This window comes from Hypomesus nipponensis, chromosome 11 (genome assembly GCF_054491055.1).
Source record: "Hypomesus nipponensis isolate SF chromosome 11, ASM5449105v1, whole genome shotgun sequence".
Taxonomy (NCBI): domain Eukaryota; kingdom Metazoa; phylum Chordata; class Actinopteri; order Osmeriformes; family Osmeridae; genus Hypomesus; species Hypomesus nipponensis.
In genome coordinates, this window is record NC_140371.1 from 12372598 (window position 1) to 12392580 (window position 19983).

The 19983-nt window shown below is 42.7% G+C and overlaps 1 protein-coding gene across 1 annotated transcript; it reads right to left on the reverse strand.

The window, feature by feature from the left end:
• Positions 1-44: 44 nt before the first annotated feature.
• On the reverse strand, positions 45-18885 carry atp6v1ba (ATPase, H+ transporting, lysosomal, V1 subunit B, member a). Its single transcript, XM_084667313.1, has 14 exons — positions 18659-18885; positions 10455-10510; positions 10198-10296; positions 9676-9769; positions 8851-8928; positions 7992-8131; positions 5971-6072; positions 5023-5120; positions 4711-4834; positions 3230-3380; positions 2856-2938; positions 2627-2731; positions 2338-2467; positions 45-1102 (listed from the first exon to the last, which is right to left on the reverse strand). The coding sequence occupies exons 1-14, from the start codon at positions 18765-18767 to the stop codon at positions 960-962; spliced, it is 1512 nt and encodes a 503-aa protein (XP_084523439.1). The 5' UTR covers positions 18768-18885; the 3' UTR covers positions 45-959.
• Between the last annotated feature and the right edge of the window lie 1098 nt (positions 18886-19983).

Here is a 19983-nt window from a genome sequence, read left to right on the forward strand (position 1 = left end):
TATTTAATGAATAGCAGACGATTTAAGGACGAGTAAATCAACAGTCTACTCTAATATAATTTAATGTATTTACGGTCAGATAAACACGAATCAATACCAATACACAGATAGATTTAAATTTTTTCCAAACAAAACAGAATTTGCTGTGGGAGAGACGGGAATGTTTAGTATACCTTTTCTCATTTCACATATCACACAGAACAGACAAACACAATGTAAACTTCCTTTGCACTTCTTTTTTTTCTCCAAAATAATAAACACCAAGCACGAGGGGCAAAAAGTAGTAAGCAACGGTATCAATCATTTTAGGTTCAATGAAAAGTCAACATCTACAACTGAAATCCATTTTAAGTTTACCAAGTTGTTCATTATCAAATACCCTACCAAACCAATGATGTATTGAAGTACCAATGATGCGGCCAAACGAATATAATTGATCACAAGCTGGTTTACAATAGTCACATTCTATCAGATCTTTGTAATCGATACTTTGTTCACTTACATCCAAATCAAATAGGGTAAATGATGAATGTACACTGGACAATTAAAACCATTGCAATATAGTCTAATAATAGCGATTCCCGTTTGGGAATTTTAAAGGATGTTCTTTTTTAAAGGCTCAATTCCATTTTTGTGTTGGATTGACAACATACCATAAACCGAATATATATATATATTCAGCAGTAACATACCCCAATAAATAACAGGATTTTTCTATAATTTTTCTAAGGGTAAGTTTACATTTAAGAATAAAATATAGATTACAATCACAGACACTATTAATACGAGATTTGGAACACAGGTACAGTACAAGACATCTACAGAGGGAGCCAAGATTAATGCTCTGTTCTCTGTGTGGGGATAGGGGTGGGAGGTGGAGTATCTCCCCTGGGGTGAAGGGGCGTGAGATAGGTGGAATCAGGTGGGGGTGGAGTCAGAGCATCCCTGAGAGCATCCTCTTAGTGGCGGGCAGCAGACTCCCTGGGGTAGAACTCAGCCAGGGTGCTCTGGGGAATCCTCTTCAGCATTTCTTTGGGGAAGATACGCAAAAGCTGCCATCCGATGTCCAGAGTCTCGTACACGGTTCTGTTGTCATAGGGACCTGAGGAGGGACATCAGCAGAACAATGTAATCCAATGGGTCGTGTCCTACAATGTTTCTGGCCTATTATTTTGTAGGTATTGAGTCAATAATTATATCAGTTTAAACCATGGGCCATGGCAAAATAATCAGCATTATATTTCAACAACTGTCTGAACATAAAATACCTTTTCTAAGTCTTATTGTCCTAAGAATGAACGGCACTTTGCCGTAACCCTGGAAAATGTTTTTTTTTTTTTTGACAGAGTATGACGCAAAAGCCTTTGACACATTATTGGCGTCACATATCATTCTTATGTTTCCATGGCTTCCTCATTTTGAATGAGATGATTTCAATTTAATGATTAAACATAGGAGCTTTCCATTGCTCTCTGCAATCAACATGAGGGATGGAAATGCTTGCCTGTCATTTTAGCACATCTCACTGCATCAAGGACATAGAAGAGAATATATTTGGATAAATGCATTTAAGGTTGGCAAAACATTATCTCTGAAGGACTCTTAGAGATGTTACTGGCTAAATGAAAAATATCTATGAATATGCCATGAAAGTTTACAATTGTCTTTTATCAAAAGGCTCTATGACTTAATTTGTTGTATCCAATTACTTCATAAAATTGTGTTGTTGCTTCCTCTCCTCAGTTAGAAATATTATGGAAGAGAAACAGACAAATCTACAAAAACAACAAAGGCCTGAATATAACCAAAGATGCCTTGGCATAGTAGAAAGAAATATCCCGTCAAACAACAAACCATTTCATTCCCCTAAAATGCATGAATCGAGAGTAACACCGTTATTTATTGATCTCCGACACGGCACTGAATGATTAATTTTTGTTTATCCATGTCAACTACCTCAGGTTGAGCCAAGTGAAGCCATGCATACCCCTCCGAAGCAGTACTTTGACGAATAGATAAATTCAGAGAACCAGCCGCCAGAGCCGGAAGGGTGCCATTGACCTGTCTGGGTGCCATCTAATGCCTCTCACTTAACGGTGTGAAAAGCCTGCCAACACTCCTAATCACCCCAACACAGTCATGTGTCCCCTGGGAATGTCACATGCAAGTTCATGTAATGCTGCTGCCGAGTTCACCGTACGACCCTCATCATGCCATGAAAACTGGAAACTCAATACCTGTGCTCTCTTACCTCCGTCATGTCACCCCTCCCCCCCCCCCCCCAAAAAAAAAACAGTCATCTCTATGGTACGCTGTTTGAATATGAGGCTGTTTTACCCTGAGCAATGAAGTTCCTCTCAAACTTCTGGAGGAATTCCAGGTAGAGAAGATCGTCTGAGGTGAGGGCCTCCTCTCCCACCACAGCCTTCATGGCCTGCACGTCTTTACCAATGGCATAACAGGCGTACTGGGAAAAGGGGGAAGATCAAAGCACAGAGTAACGACGGAAGATCACATGATTAGCATTACGTAGCTTATTACCATTCACAGAGACCTGGAAAAAGCTCTGGACCCCCAGGTCAGGTCTGTGTGTCAGGTTTGTGTGTGCGGGGAATTCGGCAGTTACCAGCTGGTTGGAGACATCGGCGTGGTCCTTGCGTGTCATTCCCTCACCAATGGCAGATTTCATCAGTCGAGACAGAGAGGGCAACACGTTGATTGGTGGATAGATCTGAAAGTGAGATGAGATCCCCCACATTCAATCAAGGCCAATATTATATGTATATTTAAAATCAACCGACTCACCTAAAAAAGTACTGATGGGAAACAAACCAGTGTGACATTCCATACAGTACCTGTCTGTTATGCAGCTGTCGGTCCACATAGACCTGGCCCTCAGTGATGTATCCAGTCAGATCAGGAATGGGATGGGTGATGTCTATTAAAACAGAGTTAAACACCATAAGTTCACAACACAGTTCTAAAGAGAACTTGCGGAATAATATACACATGTAACCAGTCTGCTACCACTGTGTGCTCATTATGCTGAATCACAGTCTGTAAGGAACACTATTGGTGTTTTGGCGTTATGTTCCAGGATCAATAAAGTTCTGTCAACCCATGTACCCTACAGCATCAGTGTATGGCATATATATTTCCTGGTCTATTCTACATCTAGTCTCCCGTTTGTGTGGCAAGCGATCTTCTCAGACTGCCTGCATGCACTCACCATCGTTGGGCATGGTGAGGATAGGGATCTGGGTGATGGAACCGTTCCTGCCCTCCACACGGCCGGCACGCTCGTAGATGGTGGCCAGATCGGTGTACATGTATCCTGGGAAGCCACGGCGTCCAGGGACCTCCTCTCTGGCAGCAGACACCTACAGGGACAAGGGAGCAGACAGAAATCCACAGGGTTCTATGCCGTCGAGTCTCCTTTAAATGGTAAGTCTGTTCATTTTGGAGGATTTGGATCAATAAAAGAGCAAAAAATAAATAAAAGCTCCAAAACATGGTTTGTGAAAACGTCGACAAATAATATCTAGTTGACCTACATGTTTTACCACATCCTAATCATACATGCAGCCCTACACAGTTTAGTCCAATTCAAGGATGTTCCCATCATAGAAAAACATCCCATGTATCTGTATCAAGAATAAACATGTATTAAAAACTGATATTTGAAGTAACCACTTGTTATTTCTGATGCACACTGTTTAAAGAAACTAGTAGGTTGGAGTAGTCAAGCACTGCCATTTTCTCATAAGACAAGATTAAATAATGACCAAAACGTTCATAGTAAATTTTACAGCTGTATTCAGTGCAGTCAGTTTTGCATTTACCCTGGACTGTGGAGGTGGCACAGCCTGACACTTGTAAACAGTGGATTCATTTTGAAACTCAACCTTCACGCAAGTGAATGGGAGCGCAAGTTAAATGAAAATGCCCCGTTCGCTCATTGTAAGTGGTTAAATACCAGACAAGCCACAGTCTTACCCATGGCTGTATTGATACAGCATGTGTGCCAAGGTCACAAATGGACAATGCACTGAGGCAGCCATGCTTTCACATGTGCATAAACTATTTAAAACCTGCTTTTGTGCGGCTGACACATTGAATCATCAAAACATGTTCTGCTGTATAAAAGGATTATTATAGCCATAAAAGGAGGAGGGGAGAAGGCCTGACTCCTGGAATGGAAAAAAAGCATGGGAGAGGGCGGTGTAATCAAAAGCCTCCTCTTTCCTTCCATGCTAAGCAGTGGAATAATGACGTTAAGACATCTTGGCTGAAGGACACATTATCCAGCCTTTCAACCAGAACACAGGAAACAATAGTGAGCTTATCACTCAATCAACACCTTAACAGATGTTTTTGAGAGAAGAGGTTAGAGGCATGTATATGTGTATGCGCTTCCAGGCCACTTCCTCTCAGGTAATGTTGACCTCTGGTGAATGGTTTCTGTGGTGGTTTTTGAGGGGTGCTTGTGTGTTCCCGAGGGGCGTGTTATTAGGACCCCTCGGTGTGTGTGTGTGTGTGTGTGTGTGTATTAGATAAAGCCTAAAAGCCATTTCCAACTTGGACATATGCTTCAGAAATCACACCAATCTTGCCCCAATAGATAGAAAAAAAGGATCAAATGGCAGGGCCATTCTGCCAAGATAACATAGTTTGAGGATGTTCCATTCAGAATTTGTCAAGTTCCCCTACCTCTCTCAGAGCCTCTGCATAGGAGCTCATGTCAGTCAGGATAACCAGCACATGCTTCTCACACTGGTAGGCCAGGTACTCTGCTGAGGTCAATGCCAGGCGCGGAGTGATGATGCGCTCAATCCTGATTGGATGACAAACTGTGGTTAGAGAACTTGGCCTCTGCACATCTGTTAAGAGTCTCTCAAACAGCACATGCAGTACAGCCACCAAGAGGTGATTGAACAGGTAGAGTCGCTAGTACAATACAAAATACTTTATAGCAGCTAGTGCATTGTTGATGTGCTGAGAACTCAGGTGTGGGGAACTCACGTCGGGTCATTGGCCAGGTTTAAGAACAGGCAGACATTGTCCATGGAACCATTCTCCTCAAAGTCTGACTTAAAGAAGCGAGCTGTCTCCATGTTGACCTGAAGCATAGAGAAGTGAAGAAAAACATGAGTTTCGGATTCTAACAGTGGATATCCTTGAAAAACAATGCATCCATTGTCTGCACAAACATCTTTTTTAGACATGCATGTATTCACAGATTACCCATGTGTAAGGATGCAAACAACACAGTCATTGTTGAGCCTATTTTATATGCTGGTAAACCTGATATCTTCCAGTGCTGGGAAAACATTCAATAATTTACTAAAATCACCTGCTTTATACTGTGTTTTTTCCTTAATTGGAGGTTTCTTTTTTAAGAATGTGTGAGTGTCCATGTGTCCAAATCCCTATTCATACCCATCTGCCTTGAATTTACACGCTCCATTAGAGATTTAGTGCTTGTGTTACAGGGTCCTCAATGGTGTGTGAATTAGACATCATATGGGAAGGTTGGGGATAAGGGCAGGGGTGGGGCAGGAGCAGAGGTGTGGGAGGGTCACTAACATCCCAGTCACAGGTCACAAACACCCACCACCTCCCCCTCCCGACTGGGAGATAAATAGTCAAGAGGAGAGCAGCTGAACTGGAGCGAATTCGATACTGACTGGATGAGTGTTAAAGGGGGGACAACTTCAGAATAAGCAACCTGTCGTTGTGGCCGTGCCCTGCCTAGAGGAGCAGAAGTAATACGGGGAGATTTAGCACCAAGTCACCTGGTGAATGAGAGGGAGAAGTGGTGAGGGGCAGAGTGTCACACTGGGGTTAAGAGGGGGGATTAACACCACAGAGGAAAAACAGAGACAACAAAAAAAAAGGAAGAGGGAAAAGAGGGAGGGAGGGAGGGAGGGGGGATTGTGTTGTCGGTTGATCACAAGCCATCGTCCTCACCCCCATGGCGGCAAAGACGATGGCAAAGTTATCGGAGCTGTAGTCCATCACATCCTTGGACTTCTGCACCAGGCCTGCCTGACGACAAATCTGGGCAGCAATCTGAATAGGGAAACAGCAGAGACAGATTACAATTTAGAGGATACATACATAAACTTGCCATTTTAACTACACACAACAATAAGGCTTTTAAAAAAACACATTGGGAGACAATAGCATTCTCATGCTATATCCATGCCTTTCCTTTTGTTAGTGTGTGTGTGAACCGAGGATACAGTACGGGTGGGGGGGCGGTTAGTTTGAGGGCAACAACATGATTGTCGAAGGGGGAGGAATTTCACGCTTATCGCTTAATGTAATGCAGGCTGTCCGCTGATCCGGCCTGACCTCTCAGTGCACCCTGAGCTGAGACACCTGGTCCATACAGGGACCGCTGTGCCGATGACCCCCGTGACATCTGGCTAATGAAACGAGATGGAGAAGGGGGGGGCATGAGGGGTTATGTGCTCCAAAGACATGCCAGGCCAGCTGTCATCATTAGGCAGACAAGGCGCGCTCCTGTTCCACTGTTTTTACAGTCGACTTTGACAGGCGACGGGTTCTCATTCAAGCCCAGCTCATTTTGGTCATGCAACCAGAGCAAGTCGTAACGATAACACCGGTGTTTTCTCATTTCATGAACACAGTTTGAGCTTTGGCGCTTGTGCCATGTTGTGGCTGTACAGTTTAAAAGCCTTCGATTGAGGAACTGAAGTCCCTCTAAACTTATTGCGCAAGTTCTGTTTGGATGCCAGTCCTAGCTAACGGACAACACGGGCCTCTCACAATTTCCCTGCTCACAAAAACGGAGTTTGAAAATGGGGGAGACCTATTGTCTAGGCCCCAAGGTCATAATGAGGCTGATGGTAGATGGTGATGTCCGGTGAGAAGACAGCCACCTCAAGCGTTAACAGTCTCATGGCATGGGCTACCGATTCTATATTAATCAGTGCCATTCACATGATCGCCTAATCCTTCATTGCCACCATTGTCTTACTAGTTTAGCGGTTAGACCTTTGGGTCCTCGGCGGGACCTCATTTGCCTCTGTACCCCTCTTTCTCAACAACTCCATCTTTCAGCGCTTTTGCACCCGTTGCAGTCCTGCTTTCGCTCTGAGGTCGCAATCAAAGTGTGCTCTTTGGTATTCCAAGGCAGCCGTCTTGACACAGTGTGATATTAAACAGTGTGAACCTTTTGCCATGTCTCTCAACTCAAGGGGCTGTGGTTTGTTATTACCAATGAGTGAAATTGTGCTCATGCCTCCTTTTCTTGTCCCTGATGTGCGATGAAAAGAACACACACGGGAGGATGGAGAATTATTTCGTTTCATAATGCAAGGGGGGGTCAGGGAGTCAAGAATTCCTATTTTCTTCAAAACCAAAGGTCACGTTTGAGGTGCTCAAGGTTGTGGCGGAACAGTTTTTTACTAGTTTATGACCATTCCTTTCTGCTCATACCTAAAAAGGATGGGGTTCTTTTCACAACAGTGTGAAAACAGGGCCTCTCCAATGTGCCCTCAATTGACTACCTTTCCCTGCAAAATCTCATGTAGAGGTGAATCATGTCACACAGATCCATCTGTAGAAAAAGGGATAGGACGGCGCTCTGTGTGGAGTCAGAAATTGCTTACCACAGGCATGGAAATTTTGCCTTTACTCAGACACGTACAGATCCACAAGAAGTGTTTGACAGTGCATGAAATAACAGGATGGACAGATTACAGCATTACAAATGTGACGCCACCCTATGAGGCTTCACTTGGCAACAACAATCTACTGTCTCTGGAGAATCTTCTCTAAGAGTCCAGTTTCTTCATTTTAGAGTTATTGGGGGAGGGGGGGGGAACATTTCAAAACATCCGTGGTGAAAGTGCTTGACAAAAGGCAAGTCCTCCAGGTTCATATGATGCACCTTTGCGATTTTACTGTCTGGTTTTCGTGCCGACCCTGACCCTTAACAGCTTCACAGGCTCCAAACTTACCTCGTTGTGGGGCAGCCCAGCAGCAGAGAAGATGGGGATCTTCTGTCCTCGGGCAATGCTGTTCATGCCATCAATGGCAGAGATGCCCGTCTGAATCATCTCCTCCGGGTAGATACGACACTGGGGGTTGATAGGCTGGCCTGGGGATGGACGATTCAACACGGTTGTCTAAGATCCCCATAAGTGTCCATCCTATGAACATTTCTATGTTTTACCGCAGTAACCGTCAATAAGATTTACCTAAGAGCACACATATGGTTACATAACTAGAAGAGGACTTGGGAAGGGTCTTTAAGCCGTCACATTGTAAGGTTACATAGAAGCCAGGGACAGCGTGTTGCTTACATTTCCCCGTTTGTACATGGGCACTTGAAAAGGAGCTAAATATGAAAGGTGAGCAATCCACTGAAGTTGTTTGTTTGCATCAGAGTTGTGTGGGAACAGAAAGGTCAGCCTTGAGGGTTGACATCTTAATCATAAAACGAGAAACTCATCATCATCAAAGCAAGTAACTTCTATTCACTGGCATGTGATGCACATGTTTTCCAGTAGGACTCGACAGCAAGCATAAAGACCGGCTTGTTCTTTGGTTTTGTGATATGCAGATCAAGGCCGTGTCAAGACATTCACCTCCTTCCCAGTATCCGCTCTCAATTCACATGATGCACATCAACATGGGAAAGAGATAAACGTATTTATTGTACTTAAGTCAATCATGGTTGCAACGTGGACGGGTGCAAAAGGAGAACACAACAGATGGAAGAAAAGGCATATGCATAACACAGCCAGAGCCAGAGCTGTCCTTTTCTGAAATTTACTTTATACTTCAAAACCTGTAGAAGCTGGAACTGTATCTTACCCATGATGTCCAGGTAGTCCTCAGCCAGTACATTGGGGCCGCGATCGATGGGCTTGCCTGAGCCATTGAAGACACGCCCTGAAGTGTGACAGGTATTTGATATCATATCAATTCACATTGTGAATTATAAGAGCACAAAGAGCACAGAGTACATGCAAATGGATTTCAAACATCATTACAAGTTGTGAAGGACACATTGTTCTGTTTTACAGATCTATAAATAGATGAGGTGGATGAAGACCTCTTCAGTTAACCCATGTCCAATGGTCTAGTCTAGGAGTGCTAGCCGGTTCTTGTTTGGATTCTTAAAATGCATCCATCAGTATTCCCTGAAGGGTTATCTTGGATCTCGTATGATTTGCATGAACTAGTCATGATCTGTGCTGCAACGCTGATCCCCACTCATCCACTCGTAAGATCAGTGATCTCTTCAAAGTAAAAATAAAATAAAATCTATTTTCAGAAAAAAAACACCAGTTCAAATATATTTAATTTTGCGACATACTAAGAACTGTGCACGTCTCATGTTTCTGTTCCTCTTTTTCTGCTTCCTAGGCAGATGGTGCATGAATGAAATACCAGGGAGTGGGAACGGCTGAATTAAAAGGGTGCAAAACAATTGGATTTTGGGCAATTAGCGAGAAACGCTTATCAGCCGATGTTCTCCTCTTGTGGGTGAGAGGGGTGAAACACAGTGAGAGGCACTGATGAAACCCAGATGCAGGGAAAGCTCTGGAGAGGAGACGCATGTTAGGTTAATCAGGGAAGGATTTCACGCTTCCTTCTGGTGGGCGACTTTGCTCATTGGTGGAAGGCTCGTCTTACCAAGCATGTCCTCAGACACAGGTGTGCGCAGGATGTCGCCAGTAAACTCGCAGGCGGTCTTCTTGGCATCAATGCCCGATGTCCCTTCAAACACCTGGGGGGAAAAAAGACAGTTGAGAGCTTCAGCTCACTGTAACTTTTCATGGGCACAATGTCCTTTCTTTAAAATCAAATGACTCCCACTGCAGAAGACTTACAGTGGCTTAATACCTGCAGTTAAGCCACTATGGTTTGTACCCGTGAAAGTCCGGTAAATTCCATGTTTGTGTAAACTTACATGGCGAATAAAAACTAATTCTGGTTCTGATCTCACACATTACATCCTTTCTGGTAGGTTCAACTATGGTGTCTGAAAATGATGACATACTAGTACAGAGCCCAGGCAACAGTGTATGCTTATGCAGCGGCCGTTGGTAGACAGATTCCTGCCTTCATAGTTAGATGTGAGCACACTTTGTGTAAACATGATCTTTCCAGGTATGTCTGTTGTGTGGGTCGTGCACGCGTTTCCTTCCATCTCACCTGTACAACGGCCTTTGTGCCAATCACTTCCAAAACCTGACCACTCCTTCTGGTGCCATCAGGAAGAGTTAAGTGCACAATCTCAGCATACCTGGGAAACTAGATCAACAAGACAAACTGTTGTTGAACATTCAACATTTGACATACACCTGATTCAAAATGAAAGGTCAAATAGTAACTCCCCCAATTCTTTAGAACACAAATAGTTAGTGTTAAAATAATTTAAAAATAATAATAATCTCTAAAACAAAACTCACCTTCACTTTATCTAAAATCACCAGGGGCCCGTTCACGCCTGATACAGTGGAGTACGCTGAAATTGAGAAATTAAGTCGTTTCACGTCAAAATATCAACAAAAAGCTTTCCCATTTTCAGAGCTCCTGTTCATCTGACAAATGTCTTTATAAAACAATGCACATGACTTCCAGTCTAATGAAAAGTTATTGCTCAAAATGAAGTCTCGGAGAACCTACTCCATTCGTCAAATGTAAACAGGCCTTGGCTTTGACTAAATGCTTTTTATAAGATGTACAGAGACGCTGAAATATTAAAAGTGGAAGTGACTGAGGAAAATAATGCTATGGATGAAGCTAGTGTTATTTTAGAGTGAAAGCTGACAATCAGAATTGAAATAAAGTCTCTTGTAAGGGCTACGTTAATAACCACAAACTAACCTTTCATGGGGGGCTAATGGCTTTCATGCATTTACATGATCAAATGTCAAGGCCAGGCAAATGTCAAAGGAAATACATGTACTTTACATGAAGGGCAAAATAAAATATCTAGAAGATCTAAGTCGATAATTACTGTGACATGGTATTGTACCTAAAGGTGATTGTATTTAAAGTAGTGCAAATATTTGTGCAATTATATATACTGTATACTGTGGACCATCCCAGGAGAATCCATTCACCCATCTGCAAACTGAGCAACACATTCAAATCTGTCATCCTTGGGTTCGTTTACCTTGTACCCCTCTTCACGATTCATATAGCAAGCACATTTGAAATGAAGTTATTTTTATTATTAATATTATTATTTTTGCCTCTACCATGTAGGTGACAAACGTGAGCTTAGTGTTTGTTAATAAAAGTAGATAGATCTACATGTATTTGACTGCACACCAAAAACATTACTAGAGACCCAAACACGATAGCAGTGGTCAAAGCCCAACAGACAGAAGAGATCCTTTCACTTTACACTCAAGTGTGGGTGGTCTGCTTTGCCTCAACATACTTCCTGATTTCAAAACACAGTCTGCACAGAGACTCATTCTACCAAAGGCAGCTTGGGCCACATCAGCTTCATCTTGCCAGCTAAGCATGTAGGGCATTTGACACAGCAGATAGTTCTACTTACTGTGTCTTATGGCATCCCTTCAAGGCAAGTGGATACAAGTAAAAAAGGTGTCTGTGATGTAGTTGTGACAGAGCCACAGCTAGTCTGTGGGCCTGATCAAAACCTGTGACAGGAAGTTTCATCTTACCAGTGACTTTCCTTTTATTCTTTTTTTTTAAACATGAAGCTTTATCAATACTCTGGACCATAACTCTTTATAGATATTGATTGACTGGGAGGACAATGGGTGGGGGAGGGATGTTTCCAGTCATCAATGACCAAAAGGCATAATAGAACCTGGGTGTGGTCTTGACAACACGGTCCCCTTCACTCTCTTTGGGAAAACATTAGCTCCGCTGACATTGGAGCCAATTTAGGCCGGGTCTGTGCGGAACGGCCTGGACTTCCAGGCTGTCTCTATACGCACATCTGCAGCACGGGGAGGAAGGCTAGGACAAGGAGCACCAGGGGCGGCAGAGCATTGTTTCCACCAGTTCTTCCATCATGCCCTTGTGTTTCTTTCCCCCCTCTCCCCTTTTTTTTGGTGAACCGTCAATCTCTCCGCCAAAATCAAAGGCGCGAGGGAAATTAGAGCAGACTGGTTCTAACACGAAGCACTAAAGCCTAGCAGGGTGCATCCACTATGCCACTAATTAGGCGGCGCCCGACGAAATAACCTGTCAATGCGCTATAGCGCTTGAGCCATTTCCCACACACCTGCATTTCGCCCCCTATTAGCCACAGGCTGTGAGAGAGCTGGGGGGGGGGGGGGGCGGGGGGGGGGGGGAGGGTGGAGACGGCAAGAGGAGACGGAGAAAGAGCTCCAAGTGTGATAAAAGGAGCACCACAAAACGGGGGAGCTAGTTGCCCTTTACTTTTCTGAGTGGACTGTCTCCAGTGGCCGCTTTGTCAAATCAGCATTGGAGGTGCAGTGTATAATGAATATAGTACAACTGTTCCTCTTACTGTGTCTCCAGTGTAGAAACATGATTTGCTGATGGTGGGATATCCTTGTGATAGCAAAGTCACCGAGTGATTCTCGACTTCATCCTCTCTGCTCCATATCACAGTCCTTGGATGTGGACTAATGTGCCATCTAGCATGACAGCTCAGAGCCCCAGTGTTAAGCTAACACACAACCCACCCCTCCCACCAAGGCACTGTTGAAATGATCCGAAAAAGTTTCTACATCACAGCCACGTTGTCAATACTCGAAACAAACCACAGAACAAACTACAAATAAAAACAAACTGCAAAGAATTTCAAAGTTGATTAATAACTCCAAAATAAAACCAGATCCCAAACCTCAGGTCAAAGAGCACAGATACACCACAAAGAGGAGTCTCCGATTCCCTACCCAGAATCTTAGACAGCGAATCACCACGCACTTTGGTGGGACGACAAGATCATCAGGCTTTACAATCACAGCTGTATAAGTAATGGATAAGCATCATGATTGACATAATTGTGTTTCTGCCTCGCGACAAAACCCCATATCCCTTTTATCAAGGGCCGGGAACATACATTATGCTTTGTGCAAATTCAGTGAAATTTTCCAAGACGTTACAATCCCCCCTCCCCTTCATTCCCACAGACAAATTGCGTCCTGTTCAGTAGTGGGTTGTGTTTATAAATGTGCTTAATAGCTACACTTAGCCTACAAATTGCCCATATGTCTCAAAAGAGATACATATGGCTATTTACTGAAGGGCGGTGATAATTATGATGCGAGAAAATTGCAGTTGTGTAATTGTGCATCAACCTCTTAGAAATATTTCAAAGTCCACAAAGCTCTAATGGAACATTTTTGGAAACAGTAATGAGGACGTGAAAGCAATTTCTAGATATTTACAAGGACTTCATATTTTGATTTCTTTTGGGTAAATATAGACATTTGTTGCATTCCCTCGAAGGAGGGTAGTTGGTGGGATAGGGCACCCCTATACAAAGAATGAATCAAGCGAACAACCTATAAAAACAAACAACTTAGATGATAAACTGAACTCAAGGAAACACTTTGCTAATAAGCAACAAGAAGTCACATTGTCTTCTATAAAATAGTAGCTCTTTAACTCAGAGCTAAACTCTTTCTTATTTTGCAGCCTGAACCCAAAAATTCAGTTGCCCGCTCATTTCACAAGATAACAATTAATCAATGGGACTATACATTCATATGGTGTGAAGTAGCAACATTTCCCATTAGGTTTGAAAAACTTTCTCCACCCCTCTTTTACTACTTGAGCTCAAGTGCGGTGGTCCCCTGGCTTGGCATGCAACGGCAGTGTGGGTCACCCTGCGGCCTGTTCAGCTGCCAGAGTCCTTTGTGTATATAGATGTTAATTGGTCCTAATCCGCCACTAGAAGCTGTTTTGGTAGCCTGACCTCGCACCCTGAAGGACACCTTGGTGTGAAATACTAAAGGGCCCATTCAAGTACCAGAGAAAGGAGGCACAGAGCATTCCAACACAATTCAATTTCCCAGCTGAAAAAAAAGAGGGGGGGGGGATAAGGGGCAGGAGGGAGAGTATATGGTGGGGGAAGGAGAGGTGGGGTGTTGGGATGGAGATGGGGGGGGATCATCCTTTGGTCATCCATGAACAAAGCAGTGGTGCACTGTGGATGTACACAGGGCTCCCAGTCCCATGTTTCACCGTTGTCCGGCCTCAAGCACACAGATGCATCCTCACAACTGGCAGCTACTGTAGCAAATGGGAGGGATTCAAGCCTCAACCCTGGAACCAACTCCTCACACATGCAGTGACATAATCAGATCCACCCAAAACAAAATCACTAGCATGGCCCTAGAACCTGATTCAACCTGTTCTCCCCCCTTTGGTTTGAAAAACCAAGTCCAAATTCCCCATCCCAGGTGTCTGGAACTCTGGAAGAAAAGTTTCCTTTTCACTATACAAAGCTCAGAGCCCAATGGCAATGCCACCTCTGTTTCCTAAGAGAGCTTAAACAAAGATACTGACCGCATCATTGGGGAACCAGTCAATATTCTTGCCAGACTGGTTCATTCAGACTCCACCAAAAATGTTTCGAAATATTATTTAAAACAGCAGCCGAGATCACAACAGTGTGGAAAAAAGGTGTGCAGATGTAAATTGTTAGTATACATGTTATAATGTTTGTTGGTTTTTACTAAGATGTGTAGAGATCAGTCAAATATACAATTCAGAAGTACAAGGACAAGTTGAACAACAGACATTTCATTGAGGGAAATAAAATGGGATCCATTTACTTGATCCAACATTGTAGTCTAATTAGGCCTGGCTTACATACAAAAGGCTTGTCTGAATAGATGCACATCTGCTTTATTGACTGTGTACATCTGTTTCGAAATGCCTACAGAACATTTGTTGTCAAATAGAACTCACTTGTACCTTGTTCAACAATTAAAAATGGGTTTAGGCCAATAGAATAATTTGTCTCAAAGCATATCCAAAACCTTGCTGATAAACTTAAGCAGGTGAACATTTTGGACATGCATGGAATTCTTAAAATCTCGAGGACAACTATTACAATATTAACTCTGCAAATATTCAATACAAGGATATTCCATTAAAACAAAGCCACTAAGTCAATCTCCTGCAACACAGAAATTCTATTCCACTGTGCCGTCACTACCCTTCACTAACAATGCTCCTCATGGTGATGACAACCCAACCAAATGGGCATGCTTTTAACCCCACAGGTAGATGGCCCTAGTATGTAAAGAGGACTCCCCACCTGACTGCATTGATTGGAAGAGCATGTAATCAGACTTGGACCAGAGAGAATTGGCTGGCAGGGAGGGAACACTTATCTGTGGGGTCTTTTTGCTGGCAGGGAGCATACTGATGGGGTGACACAGCCTATAAAGACGGACAGCTGGTTAACCCCAGAGTCACGATGCAAAGGTGGCAAAAATGGAGCGGTTACAGCAGATAGAAACAGGAGCCATGTCAAAACAACAGTTTGCGTTCGTTTATGGGGTGCAGAGGTGCGTTTCTCCACAATTTGGGCAGCCTGCCTAGAGACTGGACCCATGGTTGTCAGCAAGGGCAAATGGCCATCTTTGGCGAAAGTCCGTAATATTCGCAACCAACTGTTCTCTCTCAAACAGATGTAGGCCTAGAAGAGTCTTAAAGCAAAAAAACCTAAAGGAACCATGGAGCATGACGGGATATTTTTGTGCAGTGGAAAATCGCTGGCTTCACTTCTCTCTATCGCTCACGTCTATGAAGGACACAGAGGAGAACAACAGATAGCCAGTGAATTGTATCAGATCTCACTTAAATACATTTATCACTATCCAATACTGCTCCAAATTATGAGCCCACATTTTACAGTTTCTTTCAGGAAGACAGCAACGCCCACAGCAATCATGTATTTCTGACTGACAAGCTAACTCCTTAATTACTTGAAAAACTGAAAGAATGAACGCCAAAAAATTGCACACAAAAATTGGGGTGGATTTTTCTTTTTTAGAACTTACTTTTCATCGTGACAGATGAGGCATTTGTTTATCATAACTAGGCCTACATCATTACCATTAATTGCCTTTTCACAAAGGAAACATCTTGCCTTGCTCAATGTCTTTTTATAGCATTTAAATGTCTGTGTGCAGCTAAAACAATGGCAAGCCATCTAGTGGGTTAATTGCCTTTGTTGCGATTGACATGTGAGAGACAAAGGACCTTTATATCGTAGGACTTGCTCTGACTGTACACCTCTTTTATTTGTTTATTTTCCACCCCCGCCTTATAGAATCTTGTCACCACCTCTTTCAGAAGCCTGTCAAGCCACTGATGTAATCCAAAGCACTGGAACGTCTTGATCTTATGGGCTGTATTCAAGCTTTGGGAATGAATGCTTGGAACATTTTCTTCACCCACAGGTTACAGTATGCATAAGCCTGTGAAATAGTTTTCTAACTAGGCTAATTATCTGTGTAACACACACATAGAAATTAAGTCTAAAAAGCCTGAGTTCTATCATTATCATTCATGAAACAGCTTTGTTATACTGAGACAACATGGGTGGACAAGCCTGGCTTTTTACAGCCGTTTTTTTTGTTGCTTAGAACACAAAACCCTATCCTTTGAAACCGACTAGTATTGGCTCATGCCAGCTCTAGACAAACACAGCAGAGAGGCTAAACAGTTTCTGAAAGATTGCTCTTGCTTCCCGTTCGTCATTTGGGTTTAAAATTGATGCTGGACTATCAGTATGCACTCTGAATGACGGCTGCTCGTTGAGTTGTTTGGAGAGAGTCAAAATGCTGCAATCTGGCCTGCCTACATTAGAGAGGACATTTGAAAAGTAGGACAGGAGAGGCGTGTTTCAGAATGGGGGTTCTAACACATACAACGTCTTCACCCCTTAGCTTTCAGATGGCCTTGGCTCCATTAAGTCATTTCCTTCCAGTTTGCTAAGAGGCTTTTAGTCCATGCTTCCCTTACTGACACTTATAAGAAAAAACACTACCTGGCCGCTCTCCCCTGATAGGCCATGTTTGAGGTGTAAATGAATGAGATGGACAGTGACTAACATTAGACAGTCATATATGGATTGGGGAAGAAGTGTAGGTGTCCTAAACTTCCTAAATCAACTTTCCTAAATCAACCCCAAAAAGAGGATTTTCATTTAAAAAGATTACACATCTAACTTTAGTTCACAAGGTATTACCATAAACTGTGTAGAAATATTCAAATGTGTAGAAACATTACAGTACATTATGTACAGTGCTAACTTTAAAGCAAGTGTTTTTCAAGTCACTGAAACCACAGCATGGGTTTATCTTGGAAACTCCAGTATTGGGCAATTTGGGGCTAGCAGTTAATGAGCTAGTCTTGAAAATGAGTTTCACCACTGCTCAACATTCAACCAACACAGCCAAAATAAGCAGAGCAATAGACAGTAGATAGGTACTGGCTGTCTCTGCCTTTGGGCATTTTCACACATTGGTGCAGACTCTATGCCTGAAAGGCAACCTCCTCCCAATATCCTACACCTCTGTTAAAATACTGTTGCATATCGCAGATGGATGTTGAATCCATTAGCTGGGGAAAACATCCATTAGCTGTGGAAAACATAAGGAACATAAGAAATGGAATAGATGGTATTTGTCTCTACCTAACATTCCATTATGTAATTAACCATGTTCTTCTTACATTTATGAGTAAGACCTAAACCAAAGTGTATCCCTATTACTTCTCTACACAATTATTATACTACAAATCAATGTAGGAAATCTGAACTCTAGCCTAGGTAGTCTTTCAATTTATAAATGTGCACTCTGCCTAGACAATGCAGGATTATGTTATAACAAAGTGCAATTGTCAAAAGTATGCGGAGAGAGATATTATGCAGACCTAAATCAATGTAACGGGAATAAAAATGTCACCATCTTCTCAGATGCAACCTTGTGAGTGTCACGTGATTACGTCACGCGAAGGATCATCACTTCCATCTGTCGTTATTTGTTTCATGTCCCATCCCGAAGTCATTAGTAACAAATCATGATAATTACCTAAACTGACGAAACCAATGAACATTATATCAACAAAAAGCTGTTTATCAAAACAATTATTCAGCTGTCAGCGTAACCAAGTAGTTAGCTAGCTAGCTAATATCCCCACTGTAATGGATTCGTTATTATTTTTAGCTACCTACCGTAACCTAGCTGCCTTGGCGTCGACTACTGTAGCTACTAAACTATAAAATACATTACTGCCACATTTTAAGCTACATAGTTATACATTGATTGCAAAATGTTGTAGTTAGAAATGTAGTCATTTCACATTTCCATCTATTCATATGAGTAAGCAAAGAGCTTTACCATTAGCAAACAAGGTGCTAGCTAGCCAGAGCAGGGCCAATTGATATCAACGCGTTACGTCGTCAGCTTGAAGCTAACCAGCTAATAGCGTTAGCCAGTGAGTACTAACACCTGGCAAACATTTGTATGACGAGGTGCCATCATTTTATTTGCAAAAGCAGCGGCTGTATATTTATACATTCATTGTCATTCCAATGTAATGATTAGATTTGTGCATACATCCATGTCAGCTAGCTAGTTAACATATTAGCTTCAAATAATTGCTAGCTTGCAACTAGCAGAGTAACGCTACATACTCAGCCTTGGTTGTGAGATGTAGTTTCTCGTGACAGCTTGTGCATGTTCTCTTGCTGCAGCTTCGGGGCCGTTAAGGTCCATCATCCTATTTCCCACCAATGTTGCCATTGTAGAATTAATTAAACCAGGGAGCCTGTGCTAGTCTACAGTATTGACGACGTACTGATGATGGCTAAGGGTATTCAATGGTACTGTGTTGCTAGCTAGTCATATGACATTGGAAGCAGGATGTGGAACCGGAAACTACGAAATAGCCGCGCGTTCACACGGACGTGATCGCGCTTTTATCCACGATCTGAATTGTGTGACTCAAATGTCACGAGACTGAAACTTGTACAAAGATGTCCCGAGTGACTGTTCTGATACTATAAAAGCATAGCATTTGGATAGAGAAAGTTACTGTTTAGACAAAGCATGTATGGTGTCATTTTTGCATATATGGGCGTTACCAATCTGTCATTCACGTATGTGTTGAGTTAAGGATCTATTGAAAGTCGGAGACTAGCAGAGCCAACTAATTTGGAGCTAAGGCCCAGTTTTGAATAGGGTACATGTAAAATACTTATTAGAAATAGATTTGAATATTCATTATATTAACAACAATTGTAAAAATTGATGACACACAGTGGCCCAGGATTCTTCTGTCACATTGAATGTGCACTATTAGTGAGCTGTTATATTGCCTTGTGACCTTGGTTTGAGGGGGTCCTGGCTCTACATTGCTGGATCCACATGTGGCACACACTCACTTGCACAATGTCCTGGTGAGTGCATTATCACTTCTGTTGAATGACAGGTAAAACGGCATGATTGCACATGTTTTCCCCTTAAAATCTCTCTATTGCTGTTTTCTCATTTTTGAAGCTCTGATCCTGTCTCACTTGACGCAGCATGTCCAGCACAATAGGTTATACTGTTTGAAGATGGTTTTGAACTGCTGCCCCCTACCAACTCTCTGGCAACCAGTCTCTCTCTCTCCTTTTCTCTTTCTCTCTCACTCTCTCGCACACACACATGCACACGTTATTCTTACCTTATCACACATATTAACACACTAGGTAGACGCACTCATACCATTTTTTACACTCCTTATCACATTCACACACCACTCTCACTCAACCATCTCTCCAACTCTTTTTCCCTGTGTTTCCTCTCTCACACAGACACAAAAACACACATACAGACACACACAGTACAGCTCACTGATGGCAGGAAAAAGCACTACAGGTTGAAGTGGGTAAGCGCTGCTGTGGTGAGGCTGATGGCACAACCCATTCTTGCAGTCCCTGGAGAGCCTATCCAAACGTTTCACACTGCATGCAAA

Excerpts from the sequence above, each read along its gene's own strand:
- atp6v1ba (XM_084667313.1), bottom strand. The coding sequence starts at position 18,767 with ATGGCAACATTGGTGGGAAATAGGATGATGGACCTTAACGGCCCCGAA. Across the intron at positions 10,511-18,658 it reads CATCTCACAACCAAGGCTGA|CGTACTCCACTGTATCAGGC; the intron begins GTATGTAGCGTT and ends TCTCAATTTCAG. Across the intron at positions 8,132-8,850 it reads GGACTACCTGGACATCATGG|GCCAGCCTATCAACCCCCAG; the intron begins GTAAGATACAGT and ends GTCCATCCCCAG.